Below are 13,258 nucleotides of genomic sequence, written 5' to 3'. Positions count from 1 at the left end.
TAAAGAAGCTTACCATGGAAAGGATGATTCATGAAATAAATTTCTTATTTCTTCTTAAGCTGTATTCCTCATCTTTTGTCCATTTGGTAGGTGTTCCTAAAGGAGCAGGAACGACAACACCTACAAGATCTGCTTCACCAAGAGGTGCTCCGCAGAATCATATTGTTGCAGCGATGGTTCAGGGTTCTGCTGTGTAGGCAGCATTTCCTCCACCTGAGACAGGCATCCATCATTATCCAGGTTAGAAGCAAAGGATTTCTCACGTGATGTTTGTTAGTTTATTTGGCCTTTATTTTAGTAACTAGAATTTTATTGTGAAACATTTGAGTAAGAAAATAAACTTCAGAGATGAGGATGTGTCTTATTCATCTTTTTTATTTTTATTTATTTATTTTAAATATATTTTTTAAAATTTTTATTTATTTATTTATGAGAGACACAGAGAGAGAGAGGCAGAGACACAGGCAGAGGGAGCAGCAGACTCCACGCAGGGAGCCCAACGCGGGACTTGATGCCAGGTCTCCAGGATCATGCCCTGGGCTGAAGGCGGCACTAAACCGCTGAGCCACCCAGGCTGCCCTTATTCATCTTTTTTAAACATTTATTATTTGAGAGAGAGAATGCAGAGGGCGAGGGGCAGAGGGAGAGAAGAGAATCTCAAGCAGACTCCCTGCTGATCACAGAGCCTGACACAGTGCTTGATGTCATGACCATGAGATCATGAGCTGAAACCAGGAGTCAGACACTTAACTGACTGAGCCATCCAGGCACCCCTCTTACTCATTTTTGAAATGTTCATAGCACCTAGCAGATTACCTGGCATATAATAATAGACTATTGATAAATACTGATAGAATTGAATTTAAATTAAATTGAATTTATAGTTACAGTGTCTTATAAAATATTATTAGGGCAACAGAATTATGTGCCTTAATTTTTATTGACATAGTTATTTTTATTTGATAGTTTCCTGATTGATACTTGAGAGTTCTATATATACATTGTTGTTGCTCTATACTCATTTTGGATGATAGGTATCTTATTCATATTTATCTGTTTTATATTCTTCCTCATTGATTTATATGATGACCATTTTTCTCCATAGGCCCTTTACTGCTTATCAAGAAAATTTTTAGAATCTTAATCTTTGAAATGTTTTTTAATCCCATTATTATTGGCAAACTATAGCATGAGAAGATAATGTAATCTGTTAAAGCATCAAAATTTTTAGATTTTTAGATTAAGTTCATAATTAACTTCATTGAACTTATAGTATGTAAGTAAAAGAGTTGTTTTAACCAAGCGTATCTGGAAAAAAAAACCTTTCTTATTTCCCCCTTCAGTTGTGTACAATTTAACTGTTAAGCCACGTAACCTTTATTTTTGACATAGTAAATTTATTCTTTTTTTTTGTGAAAAAAAATACAGTATAAGAATTTATTACAGCAGTTTCTATTGTTTTTCCCACACAGCGATTCTGGAGGAATTACCTAAATCAGAAGCAAGTCAGAAATGTAGCTGTGCAGAAGGATGCTTTAGTCATGACTAGTGCAGCCACTCTTCTCCAGGCTTCCTGGCGTGCTCACTTGGAGAGGCAGCGGTATTTGGAGCTCCGGACTGCAGCCATCATCATCCAGCAGAGATGGAAGGAGCACTACAGGCGGAGACACATGGCTGCTGTCTGTATTCAGACAAGATGGAAAGGCTACAGGGAAAGTAAGAGGTATCAAGAACAAAGGAACAAAATTATCCTTTTGCAATCAGTATGTAGAGGATTCAGAGCAAGACAAAGGTAATCTTTGTGTCTGTGATAATTACTCCTTTCTGTCTTTGCAAGTATTTTGTTATTTTGTTTGTATCTCTCTGCTCTAACACTTGTCTAACTTGTATTAGCATTGGTTATGTACAATTTTGTCTTCTCCAGTAGGCTGTGATACTCTTAGCAGTTTTAACCCACATTATATGGTCTATAATAGAAGCTAAATAGATGTTTACTGAATTAAATTGGATTGAAGATTGTCTGTGGTTTTAACTGCTAAGAATTAACTTTTACATTCAGTTGAGTCTTTAAAAATCATCAATATTCAGTTGTGTTTACCTTTAGAAACTTAAGGTTTATCTTAAAGATTTTTTAAATGAGAACTTTACTTCTGAGTTAATTTATGTTTTGACTAGAATGCCCTATTAGAAATAATGCATTTGATAAAATATCGTCTCACTCATAGAAATAGAATTATGAAATGTTTGTCCATGTTAGCTTACAAAGAAAATTCTGGAACTTTCCATTTATTTCTTAAATTCTCAGTAAAATGTATTCTCTCCAGTAGTAACTAAAAGGTGTCGCTAACCCATTTTTTCCTGTTTTTATATAGATTTAAAGTCTTAAAAGAACAAAGACTGAAAGAAACAAAACTAGAACTTGGATTGGCAAATACTGAGCAATATGGAGCTCTGGAAATTCAGGGATCAGACCCTTCAAAATGGGAGGATTGTTCCTTTGACAACAGAGTAAAAGCTATAGAGGAATGTAAATCTGTGATAGAAAGCAATCGAATTAGCCAGGAAAGTTCAACGGACTGCTTGAAAGAGTCCCCAAACAAGCGACAGGAAAGAGCCAGAAGTCAAAGTGGTGTGGACTTACAGGAAGAAGTGATTGTAAGAGAGAGACCTAAGTCCTTGGAGGATCTCCACCAGAAAAAAGTAGGTCGGGCCAAAAGAGAGAGTCGGAGAATGAGAGAACTAGAGCAAGCTATATTTAGTTTAGAATTGTTGAAAGTTCGTTCTCTTGGTGGTGTGTCTCCTTCAGAGGAACGTAGATGGTCTGCAGAACTCACTGAAGGCCTTCAGTCTCTACAGGGTACACCTGACAGTGAAAGCTCTCAAGGAAGCTTGGAACTTCTGAGTTGTGAGGAAAGCCAAAAGAGCAAACTAGAGTCCATAATTTTAGATGAAGGAGACTTGCAGTTTCTATCACCTAAAATACCTAGCAGTCCAAAATTTGATTCACAGGACAATGCCCTCAGTGCCTCAAGTGAGACTAACTATACATTGATTGAAAAGGGGACACCCTCTGACTCAGTGCATTTGAAGAATGGGACTATGAAGGAAAAACTGGTTTGTAGTTCTGAATCTATTACCTGTAAGCCACAGCTGAGAGACCCTTTTATTTCAAATAGTTTGCCTACATTTTTTTATATTCCCCAACAAGACCCACTGAAAACAAGTTCCCAACTAGATACAAGTATCCAGAGAAACAAGCTATTAGAAGGTAAAGAAACCCTTTCATCTCTTACTTTGGATGTCAACAGAGAAGCCAGAAAGTACCACTTCTCAGGAGAAAATCAAGTTGTTACATCTTTGAATACAGATTCTTCTAATACTGTGCTGAAGAAGTTAGAAAAGCTAAACATTGAAAAGGAAGAAAGGCAAAAGCAGTTGCAGCAACAGAATGAAAAAGAGATGATGGAACAGATTCGTAAGCAAACAGATATTTTAGAGAAGGAGCGTAAAGCCTTCAAGACCATTGAAAAGCCGAGAACTGAGGAGTCCCTCCTGGCACCATCTTTCCATCCATCAAAGCAAAGAGTAGAGAGATCATCCTCTCTCCTCATTCTGAATACCCCAAATAAGGAAGAACCCAGTGTTCTAGGGCCTCCATCAGTAACTGTAAAAGATGCAGCTCTTCTTTCAAAAGATAGTCCTTCTGCTCACCTATCCCAGAAAGACCGACCTGTCACCTTGTTCTTTGAAAGGAAAGGAGGCCCATACCAATCTGCTACTAACAAGGAATTTTCCAAGACAGACAGAATGTGCACCCAACTGAATGTAGCCTGTAAACTTTCTAATAATCGTATTTCAAAAAGAGAACACCATAGACCAACTCAGTCTTATGGCCACAAATCTGATGACCCTTCCAGAGATGGAACTACTAGTGTTATTTTCTTCACGCCAAAGGACAATATGAATATTTCCCTGTAAGTGAAGCAAACATTTGATGTATAAATGGGAAACTTTGGAGGATTTTATTAAGGTGCCTTAATCTACCTCAACTGTGTGTATGGGTGCTACTGAAATTAGCCATTTTCTCAGTGTAAAAAAAAATTCCCTAATTGTTGACTCTACCTGTTACCTGAAATTGGATATAATTATACCATAGGAATCTTTGACTAACCACAGATAGAGTTTTTGGGTTCCTCCTCATTAGGTGAGAAAGCATTTGTGAAGGGCAGTACAGCACCTGTAAACATAGTAGTATTCAGCAAACGCTGGTAGCCCTATATCTCTCAGGTGTGGCAAGTCCAAGCTTGATAGTGTCAGGCTTTAAACCTAAAGTTAATGTACTTTGTCTCAGCGATTAGCCTATTTATGGTCTTCAGTAAGTATACTTTTTTTTGTGGTAAGAAAAACAAACAAACACAAAAAGAATATAATTTACCATCCTAAAAAAAAAAAAAAATTTACCATCCTAACCAATCTTTATTGTATAGGACAGTGAACTTTCTCATCTTGCAAAAGAAACTCTTATTACCCATCAAACAGCTCCTCCCCTTTCCCTTACTCCAAGCTCCTGGCAACCACCATTCTACTTTCTAAGAGTTTGACTACTTAAGTAGATGCCTCATATAAGTGAAAGAAAGTTCTTTATGCTTTTAAGTTTTCTTAACTAGTGGTCACCATGAGAAAAGCACTTTTTAGGTAGAACATGACAACAAACATAAAATTTAAGAAATTTATATTAAGTCTTTTTATACTGTGGATTTTTTCAGTTCTTGTGGGAGAATGTCAGTGTTTAAGTAAAAGGAGGTTTTATATCTTAGGACTAAAAAAAAATTAAATTTCACATTTACTGTGAAAAATAACCTTTTCTCTCATCATAGCATGATTTAAAAAATTTTTTTTTATTTTTAAGATTTTATTTATTCATGAGAGACACAAAGAGAGACAGAGACATAGGCAGAGGGAGAAGCAGGCTCCCTGTGGGGAGCACAGTGTAGGACTTGATCCCAGGACCCTGGGATCATGACCTGAGCCAAAGGCAGATGCTCAACCACTGGGCCACCCAGGCACCCCATAGCTTGAGCTTTTAATCTTTCAGTCTTTAAAATTATGTAAAGATTTTATAGAAACACTTTGTAAATATAAGCAAGGGATTATTGATATTTTTCCATCAGGGATTTTTGTGTGCTATTATGAAATGCTGCTGGACTAAAGGACAGCTTGAGGTCCTGTACTTGCCCATTAACCTTGAGATTGCCCCAAAGTTCAAAGACTTTATGTAGTATATATAAGCTCATCAGAGTGTTAAAAACATTATTTCCTGTCATTCTGATTAAGTTTAGTGATATATGTATGTGCTGTATGTGTGTGTGTAACTGTTGGATCCATGGATGTGTTCTGTAGAACTTGTAGATTTCAAAAACATTAATCATTCTTATGAATTCTTGTAAACTCCTTTTATCATTCTCCAAGATAAACAATCTTAAGGCTACTTGATCTAGTTTGCTTCTTACCTCATTATGACCTGCTTTTCTTTAAAATGATTATGTATTAGGTTTTTTTTTTTTATGTGAAAGCTTAAGTAGCATTCATACTTCAGATCTTCTCTTGTTGCATTTTATAGAATCATAAGTGTTGTTGTTTCTCAATTTATTTTGTTCAGTTCCCATATGTTATAGATTGGATCACTAGGGCCTGTAAAGGTGAAATGACTTGTTCAAGGTCACATACTGAGAGATAGCTGGGACTAGAACTTGAGTTTCATGATTAGGAATCACTATTGAGTTTCATGATTAGGAAGTAACTTTAGTGTTCTTTCTATGCCATAGATAAATGCATAGTGGTCTTCATCTGGTTAATGAAGGAAGACAAAAAAGAAATCATGGGAAAATCTAAAGAAAATGCTATGAATTTTTAAAAGTTGGCTAGGGTTGTCAGGTGCTGTCGAAGATCCTGTTAATTGTTTCTCTCTTTTGTGCACAAATCAAAGGCCAATAGGCTTAACTGTGGCAAGAGAGATTTTAATAAAAAGGAATCTTTTAGGATAGCCTAGGATTGCTGGGGTTGATCATACATTGGTCAAAAAGGGAGATCTCTGAGAAGCCTTTAGCTAGCAAAGATTGCCATCTATTTAGGTTTGTTTAAGGACTTACTGCATAGGGCAAAGGACAAGAAAAACCTCTTAAAGCCTCTAGGTCTTCATTTGTAAAAATTAAGATTGAAGATTGGAAGATTTTGAAAGATAGAGCAATTAGTCTGCCAACTTGTATTATAAGTTAGTGTCTACTTTAAACCCAGTGCTAAGCTCAAATGTAAGGTATGATTCTTGTGAACTATAGTTCTGCGAAGGACAGATGAGCAACATGTTGATAAATTTTAAGACTCATGGTACTGGGTTAATATAGGTAATTAGGGCCATGAAAGTTCTGGACTCTTTTCAGATTTTCATCAGATATCCATTTCAACACAGAATTTAATGATAAAGTAGTCACATTGTGTGGTTATTCAAGCAAAATTAAATTTTCACAAGGTAACTCTATACCATCTGTATAGCATACCTCCTTTAATTTGATAACAATTTGTTATCCTGCTAGTGTTGATTTTGTTCTGTATAACAAAGTTTTAAAACTTAGATAATAGATGAAAGCTGCACAGAGATTTCAGAAAGAAACTGGGGGATCCCTGGGTGGCTCAGCGGTTTAGCGCCTGCCTTCGGCCCAGGGCGTGATCCTGGAGACCCGGGATCAAGTCCCGCATTGGGCTCCCTGCATGGAGCCTGCTTCTCCCTCTGCCTGTGTCTCTGCCTCTCTCTCTCTCTCTCTCTCTCTCTCTCTCATGAATAAATAAATAAAATCTTTAAAAAAAATTTGCTAATCAATAGGAGCCATCTTAGTATAAAACAAAGTAATATGGAATCTATATCACTTGGTAGCTACTTATCAGGTATTTTATCATGATTAGAATAAAAGGTCCCTTCTAAGACTAATTCTAAAGATTTGGGGATATGTGACATTTTCCCTTATCATCAAATACATTAGTTTTCTTGAGCTAATTCTGCTGCTATTAATCTTAAATGTATGTCAGAGTGGAACATACCAAGTGATTATCAGGGACAGGCCTCTAGTAATGCAGTCACATATGTCAGTTCTTGATACTATTAATTAGGTAAGCAGAAAAAATTGGTATGTTGTTTTGGGAATTGAATAAGATCTGCAAGTATTTATGTAATTTGCTAGAATTCTTTGACGTGGTTTGTTAGGCTATATTTCATGCTGTATTTTAAGACTTCCGCCGTGGGATGTCTGCTAGGAATTGAATTGTAATCCTTTTGTTTTACCCTAAGTGCTAACAAGGAAGCCTTAAACAGTGGAAATCCTCAACTCCGTAAACAAGATGAACCAACTTGGAAACCTGTGAAGTTAACTGGGCCGGGCCAAGGAGAGGTAAGTATTAAATTTTATCTATCTTTTATGTAAAATAGATTCACCTATTTTGGAAATTATTATTCTTATAGGTAGAGCATCTCATTTATGCATTTACTCCCAAGTGTTTATACAAAAGAAGCCATGATTTAAGTTTGTCATACTTAGGGAGAGAATGTTGACTAAAATTTCAGATTATGTCTACAAAAAAGATATTGCATAAAAAAAGAAGGCAATTTATGCAAGTGGCTTTGGTGACATACAATGGCGGTGAAAGATGATTTCCTTGGCTATGGAGAACAGTGTAGACTTAGCTTCCATTTTTGTCCTTTGTCTGGAGTAATATATATGGATTGCTTTTGGTTATCTCTGTCACTTCTAGTAGAAAGGACACTACTAGCGGGGTGGAGGGATGTTTCAAGAAATTCATGAGCTCTCTGTCTTTCATTGGCATCATCTCCAAAAAAAACCAAACCAAAACCAAAAATTGTTGTGTTATTTGTTTTATCATTTGGTCAAGCAGGTTGCCAGACCGGCCCATAAAAAGAAAGCTCGAATGGCGCGGACGCGCTCCGATTTCTTGACTAGAGGTACTTTTGCCGATGGGGAGGGGGATACAGAGGAAGATGATTACGATGACATTATTGAGCCCCTTCTCTCCCTTGACCAAGCTTCTCACTCTGAGCTAGGGCCTGCACCCAGCGTGGGTCAGGCCTCTCACAGTGACTCCGAAATGGTAATTTTACAGCAATATAAGAAAAATAGGCCACAAGCAAATCTGATGGGAATAGCGAATAGCCTTTGCTAATCTAAAGCTAACCTTCACAGCTTCTTCCTCGTAAAATGGTTTGTACATGGGAAACCTCAGTGAACACAGCAACAAAGCCAGACCTTCATTTGATAGGACTCAGATAAAAGACACTTCAACAGTGTGTGTCAAATCATAAGTTAGGAAAATAAAATTATTTAATTTAGCACTAATGTAGAGATTTTCTGTTCTGTCTTAAGAGGTCTGGAGCAGGAGTCCTCATGTTTTTTTTTCTGTGAAGGGCCAGATAGTAAGTATTTTAGATGTTGTGGATCGTATAGCTTCTGTTGCAACTATTTAACTCTGCTTCTGCTGTGGAGTGAAAACAGCCTTGGGCAATAAGTAAATGATGGGGCAGGGCTTTGTTCCAGTAAAACTATTTACAGAAGCAGGCAGTGGGTTGTATTTGATGTTCTGGGCATAGTTTGCTGATTGACATTTGGTCTAGTGAATAGGGTATATGTTAAATAATCCAGTTGATTTTAACTGAAATAATGGTACTCTGTGTCTTTATTTTATTTTATTTTATTTTAGGCCTTTAAACTTGCTTCCCCTCCCCCATTTTTTAATAATAGAAAATAAACATGAATTTTTTAATAAATTAATGAGCAATGCCAAACATGTTTTCCTGGACCAACCTAGCCAGGTAAAAGGCTGTATGTAATGTGAATTTGTATAATCACAAATTATAACATATTTGAATGTTATGTTTGAATAAAGCTGTGCTTAGTCAAAATATTTGACTAAGAATAGAACTTTATCATCATATTTCAGCCAAAATTAGGAATATATAGTTTGACAAGTATGAATGTATTTATGGATATAAAATTTTTGATTTTGGAATTGCCCTGGAAAATACACAATATAAGGGGTCTGTATGTCTAATATGTACTAAAAACATTATTATTGATTAAGTGGAGTGATAACATGCATTTTATTTCCATGCATATCCTTAAGTCGGATTTCTAATATTAAATATTTTATCTTTGAACTGTTTGAAACAGTTTGTGCCAAAGAATTACATTTTTTGCTAACTTCTAGAATATCCTCGTTGTCTTTATCTTCTGTTAGAAATGCCCAGTTTTAATTTTTTTTAAGATTTTATTTGACACAGAGATTGTACACAAGCAAGGGGAGCAGCAGGCAGAGGAAGAGGAAGAAGTAGGTTCCCCACTGAGACGGGAATTCAATATTTCTTAATAGTCTAAGAAAGAAAAAATAAAAACAGAAAACTGTATGACCAATTCTCTTAATTAGATAAATGAGTCATTAACCCTTAATTAGATAAATGAGCTAAACTGTAGGATTGTAAAAGTTGGAAATAATCTTATGTTTATACATTAGTATATGTAATTAGAGCCAAAGCCCTCTCTTCAGTGTAGGGTAAAATAACTCCATTTTGGAGGTACCGTTTTTGAGTTCTAAATAATGAAACATACTCTATCGCGTGATTAGTAGCTAAAGATGAAATTATGTTTTGGAGCAACTAATTTTAATGAAAAATATTGCTTAATTTTTTTAGTGTAAATAGGGAGCATACTTGAATTATTTTCTAAAGTATACATAGATTTTTCATTTGTGGAAAAAGTTAGCATTTGTAATTGCTGTTTTGTTCCTGAGAGTTTTCTTTGTTACAAACCTTATTAGTCTTTTTGGTGGTAGAATTCTTCCTCGCTGAAAACTCTTACTGAGATGAACCAGAAGTTGGGCTTTCTGCTTGGAGCATTCAGCCCCTGTACGGGTCCTAGCGGGTAGCCTCTGCCTGTGATTCTGTTCACCTGCTTGACGGTCACTGCATGCCAGTAGTTGTAGAGCACTCTGCCTCCCCGCACAGTGTATATAGTCTCTTCTCTAGCTTTCTCGCTGTCTTTCTGTTTCATCACTAGCTATCTTAGGAACAGGTGGTGGTGTTTGTTTCTGGTGGACACTTGCATGAAGAAGCTTTGCTTTCTAGAATATGCTGATTGATACTTATGGGGGATGGGGGTGGGAAGGGTAGGAACAGTTTAAAATGTTTCTGTGTGTTTATCTTGAAAATATGCTATGTTCTAATGTTATCTGATAATGTGAATATGTAGACTAATTGTTTGTAAATGGGATCTACTGAATTCTAAAAAATTCACACATCTCCAGGATTTTAAATAGGCTTGATTTTCTAGGCACATGAATTTTTAAAAACTGGATTTTTTTTTCCTGGACAAAATGATCCTATCACTCTGACATTTGCTAAAGAGAATCATTAATCTTGGAAGAAGCCATCTGACCTTTCTATTTGTGAAATAACTGATCTAATGAGATAAAGACAGTTATAAATGAATCACTAGAAGAGGATTTGATGAGCATTTACCCCCTGAATTCATCAGTCATTAATTTGTTGTTACCTGGTAGGAAGAGTAGAGACAAGAGTAGGAGTTTCCCTCCTTATGGGTTCTGTTTTGTTTTGTTTTGTTTTTTAACTTTCTGCCTTTAATTCTGCCATTTGAGTAATTTCATCTCCAGACACTCTTTTCACTAAGTTCTTCTATCCACTCTGTTGCCTTTTACCCAGGAAGAATGACACGTTCTGTCATGTAATATTTTTAAGGTGGTTTTCATATAGTTTTTTGGTCTCTCAGTATTCTAGATGATGAGTTAGTCACATCATTTCTTTTCCTTATTAGTAGGATTGGTATAGGTAACATTGCAGTTTCCTCTGTCATCCCTAGACAGAAAGCAGTCATCTCTATGGGCATGGCTCCCAAGTAGCTCCCCAAAATTTGTCTTATCTCTGGTAAGATAAAGTCCTCATTTTAACCCCTAAATTTCTGTCACTTCTTATATTCCTGTTTCTCTTTGTTATTATCTGAAATGTTCCCCAGTCCTTATCTGTGTTGAATTTTCCTTTTCTGCACTGTTCACTCCATAAAAAACAGCTAGGAAAAACTGTTGATTGAGCAAGGCTAAGTTGCTTAGCTTATTTTACAATGAAGGAAAATCTACCTTGACTAGGTCTTAGTAATTTCTCATAAAGGGGAAGCCAGGATGAGGATGTTTATAGAATTTTAGAACCTGAGCTGATAATTTTGAGATGTTTCTTGCAAATTGGAAATCTGGTTGATATTGAACCAGATTGGCAGTCGCAGTGCAGCAGCTATACTATTGAATGCACTTAGTATTTATATGTGTATTTTATTCTCCCCAAAAAGTTAGGGATGGTTCATAGCATCACAACTCTTTACTCTTTAAAGATTTAGTAGAATTTCCCTGTGAAACTATCTGGGATTCGTACTTTTTTGTGGCATAATTCCTTGATAACTATATTTCTTCTAGAGAATTTAGCCTTGTAATCTTTCTATCTAATGTAGTCAATTTTGGTAAATAATTTGTTCATATGAAATTATTAATTTCGTCTAACTTTTCAGATTTATTTGTATAGAAATCTGGAAATTAGTCTCATGATTTTTAAAAATTCTGTTTCAGTTGTTATTTCTCTTTTATCATTTCATATTTTGTAGACTTACATTTTTCCTTTTTTTCTTTAAGTTAGCTAGTCATTTGTCTTTGTTGTTAAAGTCTTTTCCCAAATAACAGGATTTTGATTTCTTCATTATGCCTAATTTCCCTCCACCTCCATTCTCCACTGATTTCCGCCTTTACCTTTATTATTTATTTCCTTTTTTTTTAATTTTTAATTTATTTTTTATTGGTGTTCAATTTACTAACATACAGAATAACCCCCAGTGCCCATCACCCATTCACTCCCACCCCCCGCCCTCCTCCCCTTCCACCACCCCTAGTTCGTTTCCCAGAGTTAGCAGTCTTTACATTCTGTCTCCCTTTCTGATATTTCCCACACATTTCTTCTCCCTTCCCTTATATTCCCTTTCACTATTATTTATATTCCCCAAATGAATGAGAACATATAATGTTTATTTCCTTTTCTTAAATTTACTGTCTTATTTTTTTTACCTTTTAAGTGGGGAATTTATTTAAGTTATTTTTATTGATACAGGTTATTAAAGCTATGAGTTTTCTTCTGTTCACTACTCTAGATGTATCTTATTATACTGTGTATTAAGTTTTTAATTATTTTTTTAGAAAATCTGTAATTTCAGTTTATTTTTTACCTAAAATTTGTTTAATAAAAATCTTTGTTTTCAGAGGAAGAACATTTTTATATTTCTAGTTTTACTGTGCTGTGATTAGAGTATCTGTAATGCTTCTGTTGGATCAAATTTACTGTTTTCATTTTCTTTGTTAGTTAATACATGGTCAGTTTTTATTAATGTACCATGTGCATTTTTTAAGTAGGTATATTCTGTATTCTGAAATTTTCAGTATATAATCATAATCTCTTCCTTATTGATTATGTTGTTTGTCTTCTGTATCCTTACTATTTTTTGTACATTTGATCTGCATTATACAGAGAATGCTGTGTTAAAGTTCCCTCTTATTTATTCTGAGTTGTGGCCTTTGGAATGAAAAGTGTCCTTTGTTACATTCAGTGCTTTTGGTTGAATTGTACTTAAACCATTATATCTCAGCCTGTGTTTTCTTAATTATATTTCCATTTGCCTGGAATACTTTTTCTCATCCTTTTCTTTTTAGCCTTTCTGGATCCTTTAGTTTTAGATGTGTGTTGTGTATGCAATGTAGTTGATTCCTATTTTGTAAGTCAAATTTTTTTGCCTTATAGATGGGTTAAATCTATTCCTGTTTACTGATATAGCTGATAGATGCAGTCTCATTTATCTTTCTTATAGTTTTATGTTATTGTGCTATGTTAAGTTTGCTGTGTTTATATTACTTTTTTTCCCTCTCTTTTACTTTTTAAAATTTCTTTGATATAGGGGAGTTTCTTTTCCTGTTGATTTGTATATGACTTTTAAAAATCCTTAATTTAGTATATATTAATTTAAGTAATTACTCTCAAGTTAGTTATTTATAACAATATTTTTTAAATTCTCACCTATTTTGACACAACTATTGGTGAATTATTCTTGTCTCTACTCTTCCCCTACCTTTTGTTTTTTAGGGTTTTATTTCTATTTGT

At 35.1% G+C, this 13,258-nt stretch overlaps 1 protein-coding gene across 13 annotated transcripts in view; it reads left to right on the top strand.

The window, feature by feature from the left end:
* MYO9A (myosin IXA) overlaps positions 1–13,258 on the top strand; it is a 263,941-nt gene that overhangs the window by 174,407 nt on the left and 76,276 nt on the right. For 9 of the 13 annotated variants that reach the window (XM_025472276.3, XM_025472279.3, XM_025472280.3 and 6 more), the window contains 5 exons: positions 91–240; positions 1,473–1,792; positions 2,373–3,974; positions 7,340–7,439; positions 7,939–8,154. In XM_025472276.3, coding sequence (XP_025328061.3) covers positions 91–240; positions 1,473–1,792; positions 2,373–3,974; positions 7,340–7,439; positions 7,939–8,154 — 2,388 coding nt within the window. The remainder of the gene's footprint in view (positions 1–90; positions 241–1,472; positions 1,793–2,372; positions 3,975–7,339; positions 7,440–7,938; positions 8,155–13,258) is intronic. The other 4 variants (XM_049104432.1, XM_025472277.3, XM_025472282.3 and 1 more) reach the window with 2 other exon arrangements.

This window comes from Canis lupus, chromosome 30, assembly GCF_003254725.2.
Source record: "Canis lupus dingo isolate Sandy chromosome 30, ASM325472v2, whole genome shotgun sequence".
Lineage (NCBI taxonomy): Eukaryota > Metazoa > Chordata > Mammalia > Carnivora > Canidae > Canis > Canis lupus.
This window is presented reverse-complemented; position numbering and strand designations above follow the sequence as displayed.